This window comes from Myotis daubentonii, chromosome 1, assembly GCF_963259705.1.
Source record: "Myotis daubentonii chromosome 1, mMyoDau2.1, whole genome shotgun sequence".
Taxonomy (NCBI): domain Eukaryota; kingdom Metazoa; phylum Chordata; class Mammalia; order Chiroptera; family Vespertilionidae; genus Myotis; species Myotis daubentonii.
Window position 1 is genome coordinate 8,005,000 of NC_081840.1, and position 27,326 is coordinate 8,032,325.

A 27,326-nucleotide genomic window follows, 5' to 3' on the forward strand; every position below is an offset into this window, starting at 1 on the left:
CTGCCTTTGCCTTCCAAGCTGCCGTCAGAGCCCTCATTTGGGAACCACAGTCACCAGCATTAGTAGCTGGTGAATCCAGCAAGAAGTCTTTGCTTAGTTTTACACACTGCATTAGAGGTTGAATTTGAAAAACACACACCCAGTAATGACTTTTTTACTCGTCCTGCTCAGTCTCACACTGTCATGAGCATTCAATAGAGAGAGAAACAAAAGACACGTGTATTAGTTCAGGAAGTCTTCATTAAAATGGGGCTTTTTGGAACCTAGGGACTAGTGTACACCTTGGGTAACGTTGTGATCTTTCCTCACCTTCTACACTTTCCCCCTGCTGTGCCCCTCAACACCCCCTGTACACTCCCCCCAAGGAGAAATAATAAAGGTTGGTCATGTTTGATACACCAAGTTCCCTTGGGGTGGGGAGGGGGATGTAGAGGAGGGTAAAAGGGGATAAATGGTGATAGAAGGGTGGTGGACACATGATACAATACACAGATGATGTATTGTAGGATTGTATACCTGAAACGTACATAATTTTATTAACCAATGTCATCCTAATAAATTCAATTTTAAAAAAACTTCCCTTAAAGGTAATTTATTTGTATGTTCATTATAGTTTTAATTGTAATAATGAAAAATTGGAAACAACTTTAATGTCCAACAGTGGGAGAATGACTGGATAAGTCATCAGCACAATGGAATATTACACAGTAATTTAAATAGTAATCTCAAAGAAAATTTGGTGACAGAATTAGATATACACTAAATTTTGTGGTAACATATATATGCAAAGAAAAAAGGTGAAATACCTCAAAATGCTAAGTGGTTATCTCAGGGAAGGTTAGGGTTATTATTACTATTTTTTGCCTTTTGTTTTCTGTATTTTTATCATTCTTAAAAACAAGCATGTATTTTATAATGAGGAAACACAATCAGTAGACATCATTTTCACAAAGGAGTCCTGGGCTGTACTTTCATCCTCCCCCTTTGTCTCTGTTCGCAGTGTACACAGCCTGTGCTCAATGACCTAATGCCAGATATTGCCATGGGTGTGTCCACATTGTCCCTCAAGGACAGGAGGCTTCCAGAGCTTGCTGTAGACACAGAATCAAGCCAGCCAGTTTCTGAAGTAGGACCAGGGCCTCCCCAGCATCTGGCGTGTGTCCCACAGCGGCATATACACCCGTCTCGAAAGAAACACACACTAGAGCAAAAGACAGATGCTCGAGAAAATCAGCAGGAATATCCGGATTTCTATGACTTCTCAAATACTGCTTGCAGACCTTCTACTCCTCCTGGCAGACGCACCCCCTCCCCTTCGCAAGGTGGATACTTCGGTCCTGACCTGTACAGCCACAATAAAGCATCACCAAGTGGCTTAAAGCCAGCCTACCTACCTGGCCAGACCTCTCCTAAAAAGCAGGAAGAAGCTAGGAGAGATTATCCGCTGTCCCCTGATGGGAATCTACACAAACAAAAGAACGAGCCAATACACCTCGATGTCATTGAGCAACCTCCCCCGCGGTCAGACTTTCCTCTGGCCGCCGCCCCAGAAAATGCTGGCAGCGGTCCGGCGCACGGCAGGGGGCGGACAGCAGTAGAAACTGACTTGACTTTTGGGCTGACTCCTAACAGACCTTCTCATCCTGCATGTAGCTCTGAAGCTCCAGAAGAGAGATCCAGTAGGAGACTAGCTGACAGCGAGTCCCTGGGCCATGGAGCTCAGCGAAGTATGGATTTGGAAAGGGAGGATTCAGTAAGCAGAGGAAGGAGGTCACCAAGCAAACCGGACTTCCTTTACAAAAAGTCTGCCCTCTGAGAGCAGCCTCCATGTCGTCTGTGCCTGAGATGTGAAACATCCCATTTTATTATGTAACCCAGCAACTTGGAGACCCGCTTATTGATGCCAGCTGATAACTCAGTTATTTTATCCCGGTTTTTGTACATACATGTTTATTAGACATGGCATGCTAAGAGGGTTATTTTGAATGCTGCATCTGTCTATTTTGTCTTTGAACAATTGTGTGGGGAAGCATTTTTAACAGCAAGCAAGCTGGCACTTTTTTTTCTCTTTACAGATGAATTTTTTGCACTTGTCCATTTATTTTATCTGTATTGATTTTATATCAGTATGTTAAACTTTATTGCCGCATTTAAAGGACTGTATTTTCATACTTTTTTGCATTTTGCCATTCATCTACCAATTTCCATGTGCATTGGATTGCACACTAAGATGTATTTTCTTATGAAATAGTTCTGTGTTTATTTTTTAATTATAGAAATTCCAAAGAACAGCACATCAAAATGCTCCTCTCTTTTCAATAATTGTTTTGGTTCGGAAATCTTCCTGCTCAGTCTCTTTAAATCTGTTGTCATTCTTTTTTAATAAGTCTGGGGAGCTGGTCTTCGTTCCTTCAGTGGGAGTCCCGTCAGGATCCTGGAGTTTCCTAGTTCACTAGAGAACAGGAAGGAGGAAAGCCTTTTGGCCCAGGCTGCAAAGCTCCTGCTGTGTTCACAGTCAGATGCCGTCGGAGCCGCTGCAGATTCTGGTAGCATGGACTAGAGTCATGAGATGAGACTCTAAAGAGATGGAGTTCTTAGAATCCTAACGCCGTGGAGAGGGCGGCGTAACCTCCAGCCTGCACCACGGGCTTTCTGGTTCCAGCGTCCTCGACTCTCCAGCTGATGGGGAAGTGACTGCTTGCTGCCTTCAGTTGTCTTGCTCTCTGTGGGAAAACAAAAAACAAGGGCTTCAGTCTTACGATGTCATTTGGTGTTTGTAAGCATATGTTTTCTTTTAAATGTTCTTTAAAGTGTGTCTGAATTTTGGTGTTCTATAAAAAATTGTATAATGCATAACGCTTCATTACCAAAAGAGAAAAAACTTTTTTTTTTCTTTCCAGTGAAAACACTACATGTCCTACTTGAACTCCACTAGAGATGCTGGTTTGGGATTTTACTGAACCACACTGAGCACATGGGATCTTTAAGATCTTCTCCCTTGGAAGGGCAATGTGTGAACTAAGGACTTTTTTTTACTCTCCAGTGTAAATATATTAGTATTTGAGTTTTTAAATCACTTCAACATTATTCGAGCTTTCACTTTGTATTTTTACAGACACATACACACAGCCGTAGCACTTAGAAGAGAAGAGACTTTCTGCACAGTCCCTCAGGGGCGTGTGTGTTTGGGAGTCTCTTTTCTGTATACATATATATAAAACTATGAATCACTGACACTCACTCTAAAACTATGCAGGGCTAGGGAGCCTTTACAAGCTCACATAAATGAATTACATGCACTTTTAAGTCAATAGGTTTCTATTGGGTGTCAACAACTCAGATTCCTCCCAAAACTGTAGATACTCTTACATTCTTTTCCTACTTTACCCTGTGGATGTACACTCAGGAATAATCTGGCATTTTAAAAAATCCTGACAGTAGGTCGTCTCAAAGATGGGAAACATCGATATGTCTGTGTACACCGGTACACTGCTGCCTCTGGTTCCGCTCCCCGACTCCTCAGCTGCTGCTGGAGTGTCCGCCTGCGTTGTGAGGTTGCGTACTGAGCTCCAGAGTTAACACTAACCTATTTGTAAGGTCTGCTGTGCATTGCCTTTGAGGCTCCCTTTTTTAAAGACAGAAAAACAGGACTGACTGTTCCATTTTTAGGAGGTTTGACTCTAATAGATTATGGTGTCTTTTGAAGCCAATCTCAGTCTGTCTCCCAGAAGCTAAAATTAATTCCATTATATTCCTTAATGTGTGTTTATATACTTGTGTTGACATGAATTACTTTGATGTCGTTTTAAATATCTATTCTGAATTCAGACTCTACTGTGCTGGTACTACAAATAAGAGTGAGTAGAGTTAATTTGGGTGGAAAAAACTTGATCTGTGTTTTTTAATTTAAAAAAACAACAACCTTAGAAAAGAGCTATTGATGTCACACATTTATTCTCCTGAAAATTTATTAAATATTCTTTCATATCCCCAAAGTGTAATTATAAAAATAAGTGGCCACTGTTCATAGTTTCGTTTAATTTATGAAGTTTGCTTGTAATAATTTAGTAGCTTACCTGGCTGAACTACGTGTACAAAGAGAAACTTACTTTAACCTATGGGATTGTGAGCTGATGTGACTTGCGAAGATAAACAGATGTGGTTGTGTGTGCGCGGGTAGGTGTTAGACTTTCAGTGTGTCTTGTGAAGTGTGCTTAATAGGGTAGGTAGGTTAAATAGTTCTGTGCCTCTGGCTTTTGAACCCATCTGTTCAATCTTTTTTAATGCTTACTAAGCATTAAAATATTTTAATGCTGTACTAAGATAAATGTGAAGTCTGAGTAGGATTGCTCTCAGAAAAAACACACACATGTACAATGTAAAATTTGGCCACAGGACCTGGCATTTTACTCAGTGTAGAAATTTTGTGAGAACCAAATCGCAGAGTACCAGATCTTATCTCGGGGCCCCGACAATCAGGCCGTCAGACAATCACCATTTTGGGTGCCCACTTTGTGGAGGTTACAGAACTACCATTTTGTTCCTGGATCACAAAGAATATTGGCATTTCTTCAAGATGCTGTTGGTCTTTTTAGTTTTGTGATTTTGATGAACAATTTAAGTTCAAAGTCACCTGTGACTCCTAAGGGAAAAAAGCATGAAAGGCGAAATTATTCCTGAAAAATGGTGGTTTGAATTTTCCACATACCATACCCTTTTTCACCTGCCCCCTCAGCTTTTTTGAGGCGTATGTCCCTAGACCTAAACTCTCCTGACATTTTGATAACCAGTTAGACTTTATGGATTTTTAACGAGGTCCTTTTGTTGAATCCTTTTGTATAACTCTCTGAAACTTCATCTAATTCTCAGTTTTGCTCCCTCAAACTCTGTTTTTATTATAATTGCTATCCTTTATTGGGCTTTCTTTTGATTGGTTGTTCAAGTTCTGGCAATGGGCAATACTTGTCCATTGAATTAAGGTGATGGTGCGGAGTGTGAGGGGAACAGCCTTGAGGCAGCAGGGCCTGCATGTGTCCATCTCTAGAGAAGAAGGTCTAACATTTCTCAGTAACTACTCAGCAAAACATGTATTTTCATAATGTTTAATCTGCCTTTTAGGAAATACGTTTCATGAAACACTTGTATTTGTTTTGCATTTCTAAGGCATTCATGTTTATATCTTAGGACTGAACTCAAAGGGAAATGTTTGAATTTTAAAAAATTATTTGATTCACTTCTTTCTATTGAAAGTTACTATTAAAGCAGCAGTGATGGGTGCTATTCCCGATTCTGCAGTGGTTTACTTCGTCTACTAAGTAATTTCCTTTGAAACCTCATTACAGATAACCTTACTGAAAGAGTTACCATCACACGCTAAAAGGTATTTTACTGTTTTCCATGAGCAACGTTTTCTGAATGTTCAGCTGTCTTTTTGTCTGATAAATTTGCAATAGCTGTTATGTAATTCTTGTATTGGCAGGTCTTTGATATTTTTTCCTCCAGAAAACTCTGACCGTCTGTCAATCTTCCATATTCTAAATATTATATTGCTGTGGCTGTTTCTATAGAAAGATTACTTGCAAGTGTGTGTCTTGAAAATAACCTCTTGTGTTTGTGTGTTTATGTGGGCTCTCAGAGATGAGCTCTGGAAGCTTCGTCCTGTACCTGCACCTGACTGTTCTGTAAGCAGGTGGTCTGGTCCTGCTCTTCGATGGGGTGGCTGAAAGGTAAAGGTTCTTGAACTTCTTGCTGTTTATGTCCCGCATCTATACTTCAGAAGTACTTCTACAACACTGCATTTCTTGTGGTTGTGCTGTTACTGGTATAAAGTCAAGTGCCTTCAATGCTAAAGGCTCAGAAATTTTTCTTAAACTGATTTCATGTCCTATGCAAGTGTTTTCTACAACCTGCATAACCAGTACTTTGTAAAACTTGTTTACGCTTCAATTGTACATAGTGTTTTTTAAGGAAATATATAGTATTTTTATTTAGGTACCTCCGAACTTGAATTTGTCTGTGTGAAGCATTGTAAAACGATACATCTCTCTTTTGAGTATCATTACCGTTGTACAAAGGTTTTCACTGGTTCTATTTTTCTACTGTTACTGATAAGCATGTAACACTGACTTTATCCTACATATAGTTGGCATTTCAAATAAATGGCTTGTATAGAACTTGCTGAGTTGGATGCAGTCTGTTTTAGCAATGTGGCCTGCAGTCCTCAATTCCAGAAGCGATTGTACCCTCAAGAGTAAAATTGGGAAGTTTTCTGCACAAACTTCCCCTCTGTTTCTAGGATTGCCATTATTCAGAGGCTTTTTTTTATTGTTTTCTTGGAAATATTTTCATTTGAATCAAGGTCATTATATTTTCTACTTTTTCATTGGGGCACTTCTGAGAGATTTTATTTTACAAATTTGAGCAAAAAGTTACTTGCATGGGAGTCTCCAGAGGAAGCTCACCATTCCACCATGCGGACCCAGCGCCTGGAATGTGCCCACTCTGGGGTCAGAGACCAGGCGGATCCCAAGATTCACGGGCCTCCAGGTGTCAGAGACCTGGCTCAGAATCTGAGCTTTTTTTTCTCTTTCACACTCAGGCTTACTAATATTTTTCAATTTGAAAGCGAAATGGAGTCATGATCTAGACCAGTGGCTCTCAACCTTCTGGCCCTTTAAATACAGTTCCTCATGTTGTGACCCAACCATAACATTATTTTCGTTGCTACTTCATAACTGTCATGTTGCTACTGTTATGAATCGTCATGTAAATATCTGATAGGAAGGATGGTCTTAAGTGACCCCTGTGAAAGGGTCGTTCGACCGCCAAAGGGGTCGCGACCCACAGGTTGAGAACTGCTGATCTAGAGTCTCGGTTTCTGAAAAGAAAAAAAACACATGCAAAATAGAAGGTTCTCTAATTTCCATTTTTTAATTGCTGTAAAGTAGTTATTATTTAAATTTAAGCATTCCACTAACAAGTTCCATCTTATTTTGCCCTTCATGCTTCACTAAGGTAATCCTATAACCCTCTTAGGTTTAACTGTGGAGTATCAAAAGTCTGAGGTAAAAGAAAGTCGAATAAGCCAACATTCATGTCTTTACTTGTGGATTTCCCCTGGAAGAGTTTAGGCTGGCTTCCCTCACTACCTTAGGCCTTATTTCTACTTGGTGCACGAGGAAATGTTTGAATCTACTCTTCCCAGGAATCTGGAGCCCCAGACAAAACAGATAGGAACCTAGTCTCAGAAACTTGGAAATGACTTTGTCGTGGAAACAATCAGAACAGTATATTCTGATTATCTGGTGATCATGGCTGGGGGGGGAAGGCTGGCTTGATGTGGCCCAGGAATGAATGAGGAGAAATATGCTGGTTTCAGTGCTGTGCACTCTTTTCTTCAATCATTTAATTAGTACTGTTTTCGTTAATCCTTCCTGAATTACATACTATTTTTGGTGCCATTTTACAAATGAGAAAACTGAAGCAGACACCCAGTAAGTAACTTGTCCAAGGTCACGCAGCTAATAAGCCTAGAAAGTGTGGTGGCCCAGGCAGGGGGAACATACTGTGCAGGGTGGAGGTGGGCATTCCTTTGTTCAGCAAACATCAAATAAGCAACTTCTACCTGCCAGACACAGCTAGGTCCTGAGGTGACAGTAATAACCAAGACAGCCACAGTCCCACCCATTGCAATTTTAGGATCTCAAGGAAGAAAAGACAATTGTAGCGGTAAGGCCGGTTCTTGGATTGGGAAGACTTCAAAATGCAGGTAAAGGAAGTCAGGACGACTGGACGAGGAGGGATTCTGGGGAGGTTTCCAGACAGAGGTGGAGGCTGAGGCAGGCTGTCTGAGCACTAGGGAAAGTTTCGTGGTGTCTGGGCTCACCTTGCCAGGCCTCAGAAGATGTTGCTACCAACAGCAACAGGAAGCTGCTACGGGGTTTTGAACAGGGACAAAATGTAATCGAATTGGCATGGTCTGTTGCTCAATTGAAGAGCAGGAGTGGATTAGAAAATCAGGCAGGGGGCTGGCAGCTCTCTGGGGGACAGCCCAAGTAGCTCAGAACCAAGAGGAGGATTTCAAATATGAGTATGATTAGGGCATAATATCTGTAGGACTTGACGATTGGGTGTGGGGAGAGAGCAGAAGGCATCAGGTAGGGGAAAGGGCATGAGTTTAATGTTGGTCTCCGTTCCCAGCCTTGCTTTGGGAGACCGAGCAGAATTCATGGTTCTTGGAAGATTTAGAAAACCCTGTAGTAGTTAAGATGCTGGAAGACTTGGTTCAGTTCTGTCGTTTATGTCCTCCCCACTATGGATCCCGGCCCAATGCCTGCCACACGATGGGTGCTGTGCTACACCGTTTGTGAAATACACAAATGGGAGTGCTCATTTGTACATCAAAGGTTTGCTGAGCACAGCCACAAGCCGGAAGCTTTTGTGCACATGATCTCATTTTGTCCACCCACAATGACCCTAAGAATATAATTGTCCATCCCCATTTTACAGATGTGAAAACTGAGGCTCCAAGAAGCTGAGGTTCCACAGCTAGTTGGTGACTCCAGGTTCAGGTACGTAAGCAGCTCTAAGGCTGCAAGGAGCCTAAACTTACCTGAGCATAATTCACGGGGTGATGCCCACTGGTCTGACTTTCCTAGGAAGCAAGAACTGGGGGAAGGCCAAAGGTGGGCCTCTATATTGACTTTTTGGTTTGTTTTCACATTTACTATTGAAATAATGGCCACCATTAGGTGGCCCTCATGTTTTCTTGTGGGCTCCTAGCCCTCTCTCCTGCACAGTAGCACCTGAACAGACAGATCACTCACAACCCAAGCCTATTTCTTTGTTCTGCTGTTGATTTAGGTCCCAACAGGGACTATGGCAGCTCTCTCCCAGGTGTTGTAAAGCCAGGGACCTCAGGCCAGGCCACACCTTATGAAATAGGAGAAATGAACCAGTCCCCTACCTGAGCAGGACCCCAGGGGAGGAATAGCTCTTGGGAGTATACTCATTTCCTTATAACAGGCACTGAGAGGTTGTGCACATTTAAATAACTAAAAACAATCTGAAAAGCCACTATTTTGAATTGGTTTTATTTAATCTTACAGAAACCTGATTGGAGTTTGGTATGTAGTTATAAGTCCAGTAACAATTCTACAAAAATGGACATACAATGCCAGAATTCCTTCAAAGCAACAATATCATAGTCTTTTGCATAAAACATGCATTAACTGCCACATGTTGGCCAAAATCCGTCTCCCCGAGAAGAGATGGTCCAATGCACTCAAGAAAACTAGCTATGAACCACAGGTACAAAAGGAGGTGTTCTGGTCAGTGTAAAGGAGGAACAGTACCTTTCAGAGAACAAGCCCTTCTGCACTGGGGGATTTGTACTGTGCTGCAATGTAATGCGTCCCCTCAGACCTGGTCCTGACTGTCAGGAGGAGGAACATTCTGGTAGTTACACATTTGAGAAGATATAAACTTGCAGGCCACAATGGTCCACTACTTGTGCAACCTTGCAGAGGGGGCGCAGAAATCCTGACTTGGAAGAGTTCCCTAGCTGGGGTTGTAAACAAACTCAAAGACACTGAGCTTTCCAACCTAGGGTGAAAGGCCTTTCACCCTTTTCTCCAAGGCCAGCCCCGGGCACACAGCATCTCCTGTGGCCATAAGACCTCCAGCTCCACACCCTCTTCATGAGGATCTGTAATTGGGTGTGATGCAGAGAAACATGGGATGGATCATTTCTTTGAGGCCTTGACTTTCTGTAGTTCTCATTCACCGCATCCAGGGATCAGTGGACACTCGTCTACATGGCTGCTGAACACACAAAGGGATATTAATAAACACTGTGGCCCCAAAGCCTCAAATGCTTGTAGTCACATAACTCAGTTTGTCATCTATTGTCAGGACAGACTTTGTTCCTCCAGAGCCAGGGTGGGGAACCTTTTTTTGCCAAGGGCCATTTGGGTTATTTATAACATTATTCACAGGCCATACAAAATTATCAACTTAAAAATTAGCCTGGTATGTCCGGTCAGACATTTAATTAGCTCACCCCTAATGCCTCGGCAGGGCCAGACCCAGTCATTTCCATGGGCCTTATATGACCCGGGCCAGACGTTGCCCAGCCCTGCTCCAGGGGGAGCAACTCCATTTATCAAAGGGTGTTTTCCCCATAGACTGAAGGGCTTTAAGAGATTTCAAACCAACTGAAAGGACCTCCCTTCCAATACGGGGTTTTATACAGCATTCCTTGAGGTTCTTCAAAAGATCTTAGTCATTAGGGAACCAGTGTGGGCATTAACGCTTATATACATAAAGCTCACCATTCGCGCAGCCGAGGGAGGCTGCCTCTCCCACAGCAGGGCTCTCGCTGCCCTGCTCACACGTAAGCTTAAGCCAGTATCTTTTCCTTCAGCACAAGTTAAGGGGGGAAATAATTTATTAGGGTTCTAATAACATTTTCATAGCAGAACAATATCAAAATAGGTTTGTTTTTAATATATGCTTACGAATATCCCTGATAATATAAAGAAATCCAGAGGACTTTGTAAACCACCGAGATGTCACAGGGTAGCGCCCGGTCTGGTTTCTAGGCAGCAGGAGAGGGACTACTGTGTGGCATGTTTTCTCCAGGAAGCCCTGTGAGCACCACAGTTCTGAAATTCTAACATGCTAGTGCCAGCAGAATTGTGAATGACATTTTCACTTTAAATTTATTAGTAAAATTCCTATCAAAGGTTGGCTCCCTCAATCCTGCCATCAGCCAATCTCCCTGCCTATAACAGGCCACAAAACCATCAATCCTGGCCACTCCAGAGGTTGAGCCCAGAGGAAACAAGTTGTGAGACCCCTTGTAAGCCGTGACCCAACCTCAGAAAGCAGGGATGTGGGAGAAGGAGCAGACCAGGCTTGAGGAAGCTTTGGCCCAAGGCACCACGATCACAGGGGTGAGGGACCTAGAGAGGTTCTAGCTGCAGGAAGATGCCCCCAAAGCAGGTCCTGGAAGACAACAGCTCTGTGGCTGAGTAGACACATTCGGGAGTTAAAGACCAAAAAAATTAGAAAAGAAACTAGTTTACGTTCTCAAAACCAAATCAAACTTCTTAAAACTTCTAAGCAAATAACCCTGGATAGACTGGGGGTGTGGTGGGGGCTGAAGTCTGTGGAATGAGTTGCTTTTAGCTGAGTCAGAAAGAATGCTGGTTGTGAAATCAGCATAAACACTGTGGCTACTGCAGTTAAGGAGAGTGAAGGAAGCTCAAGGTCAGAGGAGGCTCTTCAAAGAGAAGATGGAAGAGGAGCAAATGTGAAATATGCCTCTTTTATTCCTGGATCAGTGAGTGGCATTTCCGGCGCCTGGCTGAGAAGGCGCCTGGCTGAGAAGGCGCCGTGCTCCAGTCTAGCTGCAATAATACTGCATCCCATCCACCCTTCTTCTCTTTTTGGACTGAAACTCTTCAAAGAACTGCTGGATGTCCTCTCTCTTTACAACCTGTTGATGAAAAGGAGATGAGGAAAGGGAACTACATTACAGAACAGTAACTGGTGGTAATGTTCACACACAAGTCAAACAATATTGCTGTAAGGATTATTTTAATGGGTAATTAATTACACTATCTCCAGTTTATAGAGTTCATCCAGGCCCGTGGTCGGCAAACTGCGGCTCATGAGTCACATGCGGCTCTTTGGCCCCTTGAATGTGGCTCTTCCACAAAATACCACGTGCGGACACGCACGTACAGTGCGATTGAAACTTCGTGGCCCATGCGCAGAAGTCGGTATTTTGTGGAAGAGCCACACTCAAGGGGCCAAAGAGCCGCATGTGGCTTGCGAGCCGCAGTTTGCTGACCACTGATCCAGGCTCAGAGACTGGCCTATTCAGATTACACAGCTGGCAGAATAGCATTAGGCACCGAGCATAGGTTCCACCACCTTACTGGGTTTCCTTGTACAAAATGCGAGAAAAGCAGCACCAATGTGAAAGGGTCATTGGAGAGGATGAGGGATGGTGCCTGTGGAACACTGCTAGCGCACAGTCAGTTCTCAATGACTGGCAAGAAGAGTGGCAGAGCCAGACAAAGACTGAGAACCGGCAAGGTCTCCTCAGCCACTGCTCCCTCTCATTCCACCACTGCCTTCGGGGAATGTCCCTCCATTCTGAATAAGCACCCTCAAAACAGCAGTGTTTTGAGATTTGTGTTCTTTCCTGAAGAAAAAGGAATCTGAAAACTTTAACCTCTTCAAGAGTCCAAAAATAAAGATGCTTGTACATAAATACAAAAATAATTGGTAAAAACTACAGAAGTACTACTCTTAGTAAATGGATATCCATTTCATGCAATAAAAATGAAAAATGTGTCTTTCATTTTACTGGAAAAAGGATTGGAGCATGATACAAAGGTGTTTACCACAGAAGCAAAATAGAATATTAAAAGTAAGAAAATAAGACAACAGTAAACTGGAACAGCCCAGACAAAGTCCCAGCTCACCCAAGAGTGAGTCTTGTCAGTGATCTAACCTAAAGCTAAGGGCCATCCATTGAAAGACAGGTCTGTTAATTACTTTTTATTTATTTATTTATTTATTTATTTATTTTATTGATTTTGTTACAGAGAGGAAGGGAGAGGGATAGAGAGTTAGAAACATCGATGAGAGAGAAGCATCGATCAGCTGCCTCCTGCACACCCCCTACTGGGGATGTGCCTGCAACCAAGGTACATGCCCTTGACCAGAATCGAACCTGGGACCCTTGAGTCCGCAGGCCGACGCTCTAACCACTGAGCAAACCAGTTAGGGCTGTTAATTACTTTTTAATTACAAAGGTAACACATGCTTATTGTTCTGAAGAAACGAAGGTGGGGCATGAGGGAGGAAGTAGCGAATGCATATGAGCAAGAGAGAGAGGTACAGGTGTGTAAGATGAAAATCTCCCTTTCTCGCTCTCAGGGGTAAGTGCTGCTAACATATGCAAATGGAGTGCTAACTTGAAGAACCTCCCTGGTAAGGTATTTATGCTCTGATCGAGTGGTTGGTTGGGACGTTGTCTTGTACACCAAAAGTTGGCGGGTTGAATTCCCAGTCAAGACACATACCCTGGTTGTGGGTTTGATCCCCAGTCGGAGCCTATACAGGAGGCAACCAAATCAATGTATTTTACTCTCTCTCTCTTCCCCCCTTTCTCTCTCTAAAATCAATCAAAAAAAGAATGTATTTTGAAAAAAAAAAAAAAAGAGCCCTAACCAGTTTGGCTCAGCAGATAGAGTGCAGACTCAAGGGTCCCAGGTTCTATTCCAGTCCAGGGCATGTACCTTGGTTGCGGGCACATCCCCAGTAGGGGGCGTGCAAGAGGCAGCTGATTGATGTTTCTCATCGATGTTTCTAACTCTCTATCCCTTTCCCCTCCTCTCTGTAAAAAAAAAAAAAAAAAAAAAAAAAAAAAAAAAAATCAATAAAATATATATATATATATATAAAATTTGAAAAAAAAAGAAAAAAAACATTACTCCTCTACATGAAAGTAAAAATGTGGGTCAACTGATGAGGAATTAGAACCCCTAACAGATTCAAAATCTAAATGGCTAGCACTGAGATGACTGTAGCTCAGAGCTCCAGTGGCTTCTCTGAAGCTACAAACACTCTCTCCAGGTCCTGTGTGGCTGCTCGTCCCCCATTCCTTCTGGCTTACAGTTGGGAAGGATGCCCAATGTGGCTGGACTGTGGATGTCTCACCACCTCTTATTGATTTCCGTTAGCTCTGCCTGAATTACTCTCAAGTATCCAGTTTAAGATGCATGTTGTTGTTTTTTTATCAAAGAAAAGAAACAGTTTATTCAAAACACACAGGACTATGATTAAAATTCTTTAACTCAACATACCGTGCCTTCATCAGCAAATCTCTTCAGATAGTCTTTAAGTTCAGTCTTCAAGTCATTATATTCTAAATCAAAACAACAAAATAGGCCATTGGCTTTGATAAACAAAGTTTTTCTTTATTCCCCAACTTGAGTAGAATTTAAATTTTAGTTAACAGTTTAAATTTTTTAGTTAACAGTTTTGATTTTTCTTTAACTGAAACCTGCATAGAAATGTGTTCCCCAAACTCCTTCATTTTGATATCAAAAATGATACTTCTTTCATTAAAACAAAAAAAGCTCAAAAACCAGAGATAGCCTCACTCCCAATAAGATTAGCGAAGGATTTTAAAAGGGTTTTCTATCTCTTTGGAATTCTAATATTTGAAATCACCTCAGATTTGTCAATATTGCCCTAGCAGGTTTGGCTCAGTGGACAGAGGTTGGCCTGTAGACTGAAGGGTCCCTGGTTCAATTCTGGTCAAGGGCACATGCCTGGGTTGCAGGCTCGATCCCCAGTACAGGAGGCAGCTGATCAATGACTCTCTCATCATTGATGTTTCTATGTCTCTCTCCCTTTCCCTTCCTCTCTGAAATCAATAAAAATCTATTTTAGAAAAGTTGATTAGTGATTGCTTTTAAAAAGATTTGTCAAATATTAAGTTTTAAAATTTGTTCACTCAACAGTTTGCATTATGTGCGAAGCACCTTGAGGGCTACAAAAATCATTTAGCTGCAGCCTCCATCCTCAAAAAGCTGTTAGCCTCATAATGGGAAAAGGAGTCAAACAGTTACAAATAAAAGATAGAAATAATCAATGTCATAAAAGGGCACACAGGTGGTGGCATCCCTGGAGAAAATGGCTGGGACCGAAATCACTAACATAAGTTGGGCACGCTGTGGGGAACATGTCAAAGCCTGCAATTAAGAGTCTGGAGCTATGTTCCCCTCTACTGGATTCCTGTGAGCCACTGAAGCAACCTCAGGAACTGTCAAAAAGATGACATGTAATGCTCAATGAAAATTATTTCTCATTGGATGAGAAAAGAAATTGATTCTCTAGGACTCTTTACTCACACACCCACCCTTAAGACACAAGCTATGGTTTCTTAAGCATGAATTTTTCTAGCATGTAACCCATAATGGCAACTAAATACCCAGCAACATTACCCTTAAGCAAGTATAGTTGAGGTCTACTATACAATTCCAAACTTAAACTTTAAAACAAAAGGTATTAGTTGTTCTCCTTACATATCTATTTTTTTTTCAATAGTGAGGGAAACTTTATGGACTTCATGAATTTTCACACTCAAGCAGAATTTACCACAAATGAGTTCCACTTGCTGGACTCTGTTCATGCTGCTAAGAGTGTCCATTAAAGGATCTGTCCTGCCAGCCGCCTGGTCAACCTTGCCCTTGTTTTCATAAGCCAGAACTGTGTCATATTCATCTGTCAGGAACAGGACATCTAGATCGCCATACATTTTCTTGAAAAAATAAAACCAGTTTCCCCATTAGAACAGCATGCCATTTTCACAGTCAATCTCTGAAAATTTATTTTTAAATTAACTGCCAGAAAAACCTGAGCCTTTCCCCATAGAGTTGCTTGAGTGTTTTATTCTTTTTTGCCCAAATCTCTTTTAGAAATCTCTCAACTTCCTAGTAGGTGCTGTATGGTCTAAGGCAGCGGTTCACAACCTGTGGGTCACGACCCCTTTGGCGGTCGAACGACCCTTTCACAGGGGTCGCCTAAGACCATCCTGCATATCAGATATTTACATGACAATTCATAACAGTAGCAACATTACAGTTATGAAGTAGCAACAAAAATAATTTTATGGTTGGGTCACATGAGGAACTGTATTTACAGGGCGAGAAGGTTGAGAACCACTGGTCTAAGAGATCTTTACTTAAAAACCACTGACTTACTGTAACTCTCAACAATTTGTGTTTCAAGCAATTTTATGATATAAGAAAGCTAAGAATTGCTATTTTTCCACTAAAATGAAGTAAATAAAAAGTAATGCATAATTCTGCATTTCTTCCACAAGCATTTAGACTGTAAATACTATTTCATAAATTTGCTTAATATAAAAGTGTTTGGTGAAAGAGTATAGCATAGGGTGGGTAAATGGTGATGGAAACAAATAAAAAAATAAATTTAAAAAATTTTAAGCTTTACACTTCTCACATGATTTTCATAAATATATGAAAATATGATGTTCTTATTTTAGACATCAGTCCACAAAACAACTAACATTGAACCTGACCAGGTACTTACCATACAGTCTTTGCAGGTACATAACTTGCTACGCCAGTTCAGGGGCCAAAAGGTGGCAGTGTCTTTCTTTATAAAATGCTTAGCTTTAAGCTCCTGAAGTTTGCAGCCAGTCTGTGATTCTGTATTGAGATGTTGATTCTTAAACACTGTCTGAAATAAAATTAAATTTTGAAGTATGTTTTTTAAACTATCATGTTTTCATACTTTAGATTTGTAAAAGGATTTCTTTAGGCAAAATATACAATTGAGATCCAAAACTATAGAGTTTGCAGAATTAATTTTGCTTAAGTTTTATTTTTTTTATGGCTCCTACTTCAGCTGTTACCTGGAGATCAGACTCAGAACTAGAGCTGGCACATGGTTCATTAGTCTGCTCTGCTTTAATTGCCTTGACAGCATCCTTTGCATGTTCTGGAACATCCTCTTTAAGGGGACTATCATGATGATCTCCATTTTCAGGTTTGGTAACTTCCTCATCACCTATTCCATCGACATTCAGCGCTAACCCATCATCCTCAGCAGATACTTTGGTTACTGTAGGTTCAATGGAAAAAAAAAAAAAAAAGCACAAAACACATGTCCACAGACCTATTAAACAATGAAATCACTTTACCTGATTAAAAAATATTTCAGAATCTGAAAAAGGAGTCAATCTTAGTCTCTGGAATAATGAGAAAGGAAACATCTATATTTTTTAAAGTTATGCCTGCTGATCCAAAGAGTTCAAATAACTGAACAGTTTGTTTAAAAATATAATCACCACTTAAGCACTTTATATATAAAGGAGAAAGAAAAAGTCCACAGATGCTAAAGAGAGACGGGATACCTCAAGAAGCAAGAGGCAGTAGGAAGAGATTTAACTGCAGACACAAGTACCAGGGTAGTTTTTTGTTGTTGTTTTTTATGGTCACTATCTATCTATCTATCTATCTATCTATCTATCTATCTATCTATCTATCTATCATCTATCTATCTTTATTGTTGAAAGTATTATAGATGTCCCCTTACATCCCCCCTAACAGGGTCGTTTTGAAAAGACAACCAGCTTTTTTTCATTAAGGAGAAATTAAAAGGATGGGTCTAGAGGCAGAAATACTGTGAAGGAGCTCATGGTACAGGATGGCATTTCAATTTAATAGAAGATGAAGCCATCTGCTGACAGGAAAGGAAATAAAGTGGTGGAGAGGAGATCAATTAAGAAAATCCAATGAATGAGAAATATATATAGGTCCAGTGGGAAGTTAGAGATAGAGAAGGGTACGAACAGGAGGAGGGAGCACCAAGTTTAAGAACCTTGAGGCAAATCAAAAGTGTAGGATGAGATCTCAAGTATGGCTGCTGTTTGTGGTTTATAGGTAAAGTGTTCCTTAAAGGTGAGAAGGGCAAAAAATTATGAGACCAGAGCAGCAGATCCTATGAGTAATTGCCACTTAAAAAAAAAAAAGTAATACATACGGCATGACCAAAAAATAAAATTATTTAATGACTCAATACTATTCATTGCTGATTAGTTGTTTTGGGTCAGTTTCTTAGTGTATAACAAAAACACTAACATTTCCCACCACTCCCTACGCAACCAACAGCAGATCTTACATTTAAAAACAACTTATTCAGGTTCTATTTATCATTCAAAGTTCCATTAAAAAACCACTTCCTTGCCCAGCTGGTGTTGCCCAGTGGTTGAGCATCGACCCATGAACTAGGTCAGGGCTCATGCCCGGGTTTCAGGCCCCATCCCCAGTAGGGGGCGTGCAGGAGGCAGCAGATTGATGATTCTCTCTCATCATTGATGTTTCTATCTCTCCCTCTCTATTCCTCTCTGAAATCAATTAAAAAAAAAAAACATACAAAACCGCCTCCTTAATTTTCTCTAATTCTGGTCTCATCTATACTCTGCATCAGGCCAATAAAGTACAAATTTGCTCTTGGTAGTCTCCTAACCAATCATAAGCACCTTTCTATACCTCAGAGTCCAGTTAGTAGTTGCGAAAAATTCTGGACTGAACATACACTTTTCAAAAGCACAAGTTTGTACAACTCCACCGAGATGCCTACCTGCCAACTGTGCAGCGTAAGCCCACAAGAAAGAGCAGCGCTTCATGCAGGCCTGGCACACCATCTCCTGGAAATCCCCACTCTCGGGGGGCATGGCACCAAGATGCTGTGAATACAGAAAACCGTATTTTTCTTGTGATCTCCAAGTTGTCCAAAATACTCATCATTTTCTAAATAAATATTGCAATAGTACACTGATCATATCTTTATAGTTACTTTTGAAAAGTAACTATAATGTAAAATATAACACAATTCAAAAAGAAAACACAACTTTTCTCCTTTTGTGAAGATAATGGCTTTAAAAGGTAAAAGCTTTCCTTACCCTTCCATGGAACCAGTCTTCACAGACGACGCACTGGATCATCTCATCTGGAATCTAACATGGAAAAGCAATTTGTACGTTAATGATTACACTGAATTCAGAGACATGAAGGTAAATCTGGCACAGAGTAGAATTAGATACTAATTAGTTCTCTAACAAATTTGTGAGGCCACTACAGGGATATCCAAGGAGACAGGGAAAGACATCAGATCAAGGGGCCAAAGAGAAGTTCGTTCTACACGAAAGGATGGTACATAAGGGTTACAGTGTAGTAAGCACTTTGCAAGCAACTGTCAAAGCTCTTTCACATCATTTGTGATTCTCACAAACCTTTACAAATAAGTAATGTATTCTCATTTTACACATAAACATAAACCCAGGCCCAGGGAAGTAATATGAATTCACCAATACAGAATGTGACACCCAGCCAGTGTGGCTCAATGGTTAAGCATAGATCTATGAACCAGGAGGCTGGGTTTGATTCTGGGTCAGGGCACATGCCTGAGTTGTGGGCTCGATCCCCAGTGTGGGGCATGCAGGAGGCAGCCAATCAATGATTCTTTCTCATCATTGATGTTTCTATCTCTTACTCCTTCTCCCTTCCTCTCCGAAATGAATAAAAATATTTTTTAAAAAAAAGGTTATTACAAATTTCCAATAAACTCATGAAAAGATGTAAGCGCACTGTGATCAAGAAAAGGAAAATTTTTAAAAGATACAGTTAGAGACCCAGCCCAGATTTGTCAAGAGAGAAATCTAGACTCCTTTCACGATCCCCAAATTCCACCTGCACAGCTAGAGGCCCAGGTATGACAAGAAGCTGAGGAGTGAAGGCTAGAGATAACACAGTCCCAGCGTTAACCCCAAATTCTTACCTCATCATCAGGATCAGGATAAGGTCTCTTACAAATGCAATACAATCCAAAAAAGTTATCATTATACTTATTGCCAGAATTTATCTTTGCTTTGTCCTGAAAGATAGTAATTTCAACATAATATGTTCTAATTTTAACTATAATTTCATTCATCATCACATTTCTGCATTCAACAAATTTCTGCATTGAATATATGAAGAAAAGAGTCACTCCTATTAAAGGGATACTTTTTCCAGGATACAGGGAAAAAAGAAAAATCATTTTTTGTACCATATTTGTAGCAATTGGTGGAAACTGAGTATGCCCATTTAATAGAATGGTAATGAGCATTAATATCAACCTTTGGCTCTGGCCGGTGTGGCTCGCTGATTGGGCACAGTCCTGTGCACCTGGGGGTTGCTTGTTCGATTCCAGGTCAGGCACATGGCCGGGTTCCTGGCTCCATCTCCAGTAGGGCGCATGCAGGAGGCAGCCAATGGATGTTCCACTCTCACATTATATTTCTCTCCTTCTCCCTTCCTCTCTCTCTAAAAATCAGTTAAAAATATCTTTTAAAAAAAAATCAACCTATGCAAACTGACATTGGCCTAGAATTTCATACTACTTCTTAACAGCAACTGTAATAGCCAAAGCCGCCAGGTTACCAGAATGTAAAAATAAAAAGCAGACAAGGGGGGAATGAGATGTATGTAATACTTTAAACAATAATTTAAATTTTAAAGAAAAGCAGACAAGAAAATTGTCTAAAAATAGCCTTCTAAGGAAAGAAAATCATAACAGTTTTAGCAATTAAGATTGAATAATATAAAATCCCTTTTTTGGTTGTTAATTCTCACCAGAGAATATTTTTCCATTGATTTTTAGAGAGAGTAGAAGGGCGGGGGAGATACAGAAAGAGAGAAACATCGATGTGAGAGAGACACATCAATTGGCTGCCTCCCACACAGGTCCTAACTGGGGCCGGGGATCTAGCCTGCAGCCAAGGTACATGACCTTGACTGGAATGGAACCCAGGACCCTTTGGTCTGTGGACTGACGCTCTGCCCACTGAACAAACTGGCTAGGGCCCCTTAGTCTCTTTCATTTGTTATTTCACTAAAAGTTATTATATAAGATAGTTTTTAACCAAAATGCAATGAAAAACTCCTGCATGCATCTAGCCCACATTCATTATTATCAAGTTTTACTTATCCCGTTTTTAGTCATACCCCTTGCTAGAGCAGCCTTGCTGGTGTGGGTCAATGGTTGAGTGTCGGCTCATGAACCAGGTGATCATGGTTCAATTCCCGTTTATGGCACATGCCCGCGTGGCCAGTTCAATCCCCAGTAGGGAGCATACAGGAGGCAGTGGATCGATGTCTCTCATCGATGTTTCTCTATCACTCTCCCTTCCTCTTTCTTAAATCAATTATACACACACACACACACACACACACACACACACACACACACACACACACACACACACACATATATATATTAGAGGCCCACTGCATGAAATTCATGTACTAGTAGGGTCCCTAGCGGCTGCCAGCTGGGGCCTCCCTCCCCCCAGCCGGCCAGCCCCGCACCCTGGTTGAACTCCTGGATGACTTCTCGGTCGAGGGGACAATTTGCATACTACGCTTTTATTATATAGGATTATTATATATTATGTAAAAGCCTTAGAGCATAACATGAGCACAACCGACATAATTTAACCTGAATCGCTACAAAGAACATTTCCCCAAAACCTTTCATATTAATTATAATCTATACTGTAGGCTCTAAACAGGTTACTTAGTTTTCTAACAGGGTAAAAAATGGAGTCTAATATTCATTTGCCCATTTGCAAAGAATAAGCGTAAGTACTTTCTTTTTGGAAAACATCTGGTTTTTATTCACTCTGTCAAATATCCATCTCAGCTATTTTCAATGCATTTATAGTTACAGTGCTTACTTACAGGAAATAATTTGCATTCCAAATTTTTAAACTTGCTGTTTCCACAATCACAATGAAAATTTCTGAAAGAAAGAAAGAGCCAATTTTAATTTTTCTTTTAAAACTAATGACCGCTTAAAGTTCATATCATAGCCTCTTCCCTTTCAACTCATTTCTAGGATCTAAAAAGTGGCCTTGGTTGCTGCTCATATATCCAATTCAGAATTTCTTCAACTGCCTAACAATAAGATTTAATAATTCTGGAAATTAATGTGCAGAAACAAATATTTATATCACATCCAAAGACACAAATAAATTAATGGCAGTGAAGGATGAGTAGTTTGAGTTTGTATCATAATTATCTTTTAAAAGGCCCTGTGAAAAAACTATTGTCTCAAATCATTATATAAAACAACTACAATAAATTTACCTGTACACAGCTTCATTGAATGGAAAAGATTATGAAAAAAAAATGCAGCTGGGAAAGAATCTAAACATTTAAAAAGCATTCGGCACCAATCTCTGTCTTTACCTTTTTGTATATAGCTCAAATAGTTTATGACTTCCATGACACTCATAACTGCAAGCTAGGCAAATTCCTGCTGGTTCTTCTCCCTTGGGGGTGCAGGTACCACAGGCATATAGTGCTTGTCTCTTTACGGAGCCCTAAAAGACAGCCCCAAAATGAAAAATGAGAATGAAATATGGCATGGTTACCTAACACCGATACTGTGATCTGAGAAATAATTGAAATCAGATTATCTGTGGTGAAAATCTTCCTGTAAAAAACACTAACATTAATAAAAAAGCTTACACGAGCTTGCCAAAACAATGTTGCATGTTTCACATCATTATATATACTGCTAGAGGCCCGGTACACAATTTTGTGCACCAGTAGGGTCCCTCGGCCTGGCCTGCGGGATTGGGCCGAAACCGGCTCTCTGACATTGCCCGAGGGGTCCCAAATTGTGAGAGGGTAACAGGCCAGGCCGAGGGACTCCACCGGTGCATGATCTGCTGGGGAGGGATGTGGGAGGTTGGCCAGCCAGGGAGGGGCCACAGGAGGGCTCCAGGGCGAGTCCAGACCGACTCGCTCAGTCCTGATCAGTGGGACCCCAGCAGCAAGCTCACCTACTAGTTGGAGCATGTTCCCCCTGGTGGTCAGTGCACAGTCATAGAAGCAGTTGAGCAGCCTTAGCATATCATTAGCATATTACGCTTTGATTGGTTGAAAGGCTGACCGGATGACCAGACACTTAGCATATTAGGCTTTTATTATATACTAGAGGCCCGGTGCACAAAAGTTTGTGCACTCAGGGGGGAAGGGGGGTCCCTCAGCCTGGCCTGTGCCCTCTCGCAGTCTGGGACCCCTCGGGAGATAACGACCTGCTGGCTTAGGCCTGCTCCCGGGTGGCAGAGGGCAGGCCCAATCCTTAGGTGCAGCCCCTGGTCTGGCTCAGAGCAGGGCCAATTGGGGAGTTGGGGCACTGCCCCCTGTCATGCACAGAGCAGGGCAGATTGGGAGGTTGCAATGCCATCCTCAGTCATGCTCAGGGTAGGGCCGATTGGGGGGTTGGGGCACCACCCCCTGTCATACTCAAGGCAGGGTTGATGGGGAGGTTGCGGCGCCACCCCGTCACGCACAGAGCAGGGCCGATCAGGGGGGTTGGGGCTCCTTACCCTGTCACGTACAGAGCAGGGTTGATCAGGGGGTTGGGGAGCTCCCCCCTGTCATGCACAGAGCAGGGCCCATCAGGGGGTTGAGGAGCTCCCCCCTGTCACTCACAGGGTAGGGCTGATAGGGGAGTTAGGGCACCGCCCCGTCACACACAGAGCAGGGCGGATCAGGGGGTTGGGGCGCCACCCTCTATCACCCACAGAGCAGGGCCGATCAGGGGGTTGGGGCGCTGCCACTGTCACACTCAGGGAAGGGCCGATGGGCAGGTTATGGTTCTACCCCATCACACGCAGAGCAGGGCCCATGGGGGGAGCGGGGGTTGGGGCGCCGCCCTCTATCACCCACAGAGCAGGGCCAATCAGGGGGTTGGGGTGCTGCCACTCTCACACTCAGGGCAGGGCCGATGGGGAGGTTATGGCTCTACCCCGTCACACACAGAGCAGGGCCCGTGGGGTGGGGGGGTTGGGACACCGCACCCTGTCACACACAGAGCCGCAGGGCGATCAGGGGGTTCGGGAGCTCACCCCTGTCACGCACAGAGCAGGACTGATCAGATGGTTGGGGCGCCTTCCCCTGTCACGAACAGAGCAGGGCAGATAGGGAGGTTGTGGCCCCGCCCCCTGTCACACACTGAGCTGCAGGGTGATCAGGGGGTTTGGGGGCTGCCCCCTGTCATGCTGATCCCGGTGCTGGGAGGCCTCGCGGCTCCGCTGATCCCGGTGCTGGGAGGCATATTACCCTTTTACTATATAGGGGAGAGGCCTGGTGCATGGGTGGGGCTGGCTGGTTTGCCCTGAAGGGTGTCCTGGACCAGGGTGGGGGTCCCCACTGGGGTTCCTGGCCAGCCTGGATGAGGGGATGATGGCTGTTTGCAGCTGGTCACACACCCTTCAGGGTGGGGGTGCCCACTGGGGTGCCTGGCCAGTCTGGGTGAGGGGCTGAGGGCTGTTTTCAGGCTCAAGGGTGACTGAAGCTCCCAACTGCTCCTTTTTTTCTTTTTTGTTTTTATTCTGGGCCAGCTTTAGCTCTGGCTCCAGCTCTGAGGCCTCTGCTGGGTTCTATAATCGAGACACTGTATCAACTCCAGCTCTGAGATCCCGGCTCACTGAAAGCTGGTTTCTGGGGTTTTGTTTATCTTCTATATTTGTTACAATGTTTCAGGCTGCAGGCTCAGAGGCCTGCAGCGGCAGACTGGGAACTTGGAGTCCTCCTCACTGAAGCAAGCAAGCCTCATGTTAGTTTCAAGCTGCCTGGCTGCCCCCCCCCCCATCTTGGCTGACAGTTAATTTGCATATCTCGCTGATTAGCCAATGGGAAGGGTAGTGGTCGTACGCCAATTACCATGTTTCTCTTTTATTAGATAGGACTAGGGGCCCGGTGCACGAAATTCGTGCACTGGGTGTGTGTGTGGGGGAGTGTCCCTCAGCCCAGCCTGCCCCCTCTCACATACTGGGAGCCCTCAGGCGTTGACCCCCATCACCCTCCAATAGCAGGATCGGCCCCTTGCCCAGGCCTGACGCCTCTGGCCTAGGCGTCCTGCCCGGCAGCGGGGACCTGCAGTGGCAGCGGGGGGTGCCGCGATCGCGCGGGCTCCGCCCCTGCCCCTGCAGGACGCCTCTGGCTGAGGCGTCCGGCCCGGGCAGCGGGGACCCGCAGCTGCAGCGGCCCCACGATCGTGGGCTTCGCTTTAGGCCCAGGCAAGGGACCCCTAGCTCCCGGGACTGCCAGCTTCGACCATGCCCAGCTCCCATCACTGGCTCCACCCCTACTTCCTGCTATCACTGGCCAGGGCGGAAAAGGCACCTGATTCTCCGATCATGGCTCGGGGGCAGGGCAAAGGCGGCCCCAGGGCCGCCTTTGCCCTGCCCCCCAGCTCTTAGCTCCCCCCTGGGTTTCCGATCACTGTCAGTGGCAGGGGGCTTCTTCCTGCTTTCCCTTTCGCCTCCCTGCATTGTGCCTACATATGCAAATTAACCGCCATCTTGTTGGCAGTTAACTGCCAATCTTAGTTGGCAGTTAATTTGCATATAGCCCTGATTAGCCAATGAAAAGGGTAGCTCATACGCCAATTACCATTTTTCTCTTTTATTAGTGTTGATAAGACTAGTACATACTTGTTTTCATACAATTTTTCCTAAAGTGATAGGAAGTTTAATATTTTCAATCAGCTGTGAATAAGATGGTCTGCTTAACCACTTTAACACATGAAAATGTAGGAGAATGTGTATAGGTTGATGTAAGTAACATCACACTTTAATTTTGGAAAATACTTGATTCCACCAAAGACAAAATCAATGCATTTTAAAAAAAAATCCCTTTTAATTTTTGGGGGAGATGCATGCTGAAACATTTAGAGGTGTAGTGTGGTGTGGTGACATCTGCAAGTTATTTGCAAATGGTTCATCACAAAACAAAAAAGAAAGTATATTATAGAGAAGAGGAGAAAGATAAATGTAAAATGCTAAAAAATGAAGGTATGTTAAGAGATACACGAGTATTCATATTCTTTCAATTTATTGGTAGATTTAAAATGTTTCAAAATAAAAAACAGGCAAAACTTTTTACAAATTTTGACTAATTCGTTGTAGGAAGGAGGAAGACACAGGGGAGCTTCGGAATGCCAGTAACGTCCCATTTCTTGGTCTGGGTGGTAGGTACCTGCATGTGTTTTCTTCAAGCCCTACACAGGATTTGTGCAACTTGTTATATATTTAACTATAATAAAAAGAAAATTTTGCCCTAACCGGTTTGGCTCAGTGGCTGGAGCGTCAGCCTGCGGACTGAAAGGTCCCAGGTTCGATTCAGGTCAAGGGCATGTGCCTTGGTTGCAGGCACATCCCCAGGAGGAGATGTGCAGGAGGCGGCTGATCAATGTTTCTCTCTCATCGATGTTTCTAACTCTTTATCCCTCTCCCTTCCTCTCTGTAAAAAAATCAATAAAATATATTTTTTTAAAAAAGAAAGTTTTAAGTAAGTCTGTTTTATAAAGCTAACTACATTTCAAAAACAGCTTACAGACTTTTTTTAAAAAGGCCGGGGTTAAACTGTTCTGGTGGGAACAGAAGGTTCTAAAACACCAGCCGCGTCCGGGACCACCTGTGGGTAGCAGGCGTGTGGACCATCTAACCCCGGGCAGCGGGGCCTCGCCTGGCCTGAGCGACAAACCGCACTGTGATCTCAGTCCCACCACATAAAGGCCCCAGCGAGACTCCTCCTCCCCGAGTTCCATTCCCGGGCCTGGACGAGAACCCTCTTCATCCCACGAGTCCTCAGCCCTTGTGAGTTTTCCTCTACCCACCGCGATCCATTTCTGTGCCTAGAAATACACAGGGTGAGTCACCCAACACCACAGCACACCCCCTCACATGCTTGCTCACCACGTCTGCCGAACGAACGCCAAATGCCCTCCTCAAGCAGATCCCTTCGCTCCCGCCTCCCCCCTGTGCCGGCACCATCTGCTGTTCTGGTTCCTATCCCCGTGGGAGGCCGACTGCAGAGCTATTCGGCACTGGTGTCGTCTCGCCAAAAAAACACAAAAAAAACACGCACAAACAAAACAAAACAAAAACAAACACATACACACACACACAAAACTGGCCGCTAAACTAAACTGCAGAGGAACGAGCTGTCAAGGAGCCCAGCCCATGAGGTGGGGGGGGGGGGGGGGTTCCAAAGCCAGGGCTCAACTCCGCTGGGACGCTGCCATCAGGTTCCGAATACACACTCTTAGGGTGGGAAAGGCAGCGGCGAGGAGGCCTGGATTTAAGGAAGAGTGGCTGCCCAGGGCCCAAGCTCGGCGAATCCCGAATGGCCGGCCGGAGGAGGAGCGAGGGAGGAGGGGGCCCTGCTGGACACGGGCTGCGCAAGGGGGCCCAGGAGGCTGAGGGCCAAGGGGCAGCTGGGCCTGGGATGGGGACGTCCACGACCAACGGCGGCCCCGGCCCGCCACGGAGAAGACGGCCGCGGCAGGCGGGGGTTGGACGAGTCCGCGGGGAACAGAAGGTTCCGCCGGAGCCCGAGGAGGCGAGGCCCCCGCCGCGCGCTCACCTGCGAGTAGGAGCACTTCTCGGAGTCGCTGCCACCCAGGACGGCGCACGCCTCCTTCTCCAACTCCTCGTCCTCCTCCAGGACGTCGACCAGCGACACCACGGGCTCCAGCTCCGACTGCCGCCCGGCGGGACCCTCCGCTCCGGCCATCCTCAACTGTCACCCCGCCGCAGCTCTTCGCTGGCGGAGGCGGGAAAAGCGGCCGCGGGAGGCGTGGCCGGAGGAGGCGGGTCCTGAGCGCCAGGAACCAATCCCCAGAAAAGGCAGCGAAGGAAGGGGGAGGAGCGA

The 27,326-nt window shown here is 43.8% G+C and overlaps 2 protein-coding genes across 11 annotated transcripts in view; one reads left to right on the forward strand and one right to left on the reverse strand.

Annotated features, from left to right (window-relative positions):
• Positions 1-6,173, forward strand: part of BTBD7 (BTB domain containing 7) — an 83,959-nt gene extending 77,786 nt beyond the window's left edge. For all 8 annotated transcript variants that reach the window (XM_059687378.1, XM_059687369.1, XM_059687350.1 and 5 more), the window contains one exon: positions 1,001-6,173. In XM_059687378.1, the coding sequence (XP_059543361.1) occupies positions 1,001-1,816 (816 nt within the window). In that variant the 3' untranslated portion in view covers positions 1,817-6,173. The remainder of the gene's footprint in view (positions 1-1,000) is intronic.
• On the reverse strand, positions 2,578-27,248 carry UBR7 (ubiquitin protein ligase E3 component n-recognin 7). Of its 3 annotated transcripts, none has more exons than XM_059687390.1 (11): positions 27,039-27,247; positions 21,846-21,979; positions 21,336-21,396; positions 19,393-19,488; positions 18,518-18,571; positions 18,196-18,301; positions 16,466-16,674; positions 16,141-16,290; positions 15,184-15,346; positions 13,884-13,945; positions 2,588-2,723 (listed from the first exon to the last, which is right to left on the reverse strand). In XM_059687390.1, exons 1-11 carry the CDS (start codon positions 27,186-27,188, stop codon positions 2,595-2,597), a joined length of 1,314 nt encoding a protein of 437 aa, XP_059543373.1. In that variant the 5' UTR covers positions 27,189-27,247; the 3' UTR covers positions 2,588-2,594. The 3 variants fall into 3 exon arrangements, with proteins under 3 accessions (XP_059543393.1, XP_059543373.1, XP_059543383.1); XM_059687400.1 differs by lacking the exon at positions 2,588-2,723 and adding an exon at positions 9,077-11,500; XM_059687410.1 differs by lacking the exon at positions 19,393-19,488 and having other exon boundaries at positions 2,578-2,721; positions 27,039-27,248.
• Positions 27,249-27,326: the final 78 nt, after the last annotated feature.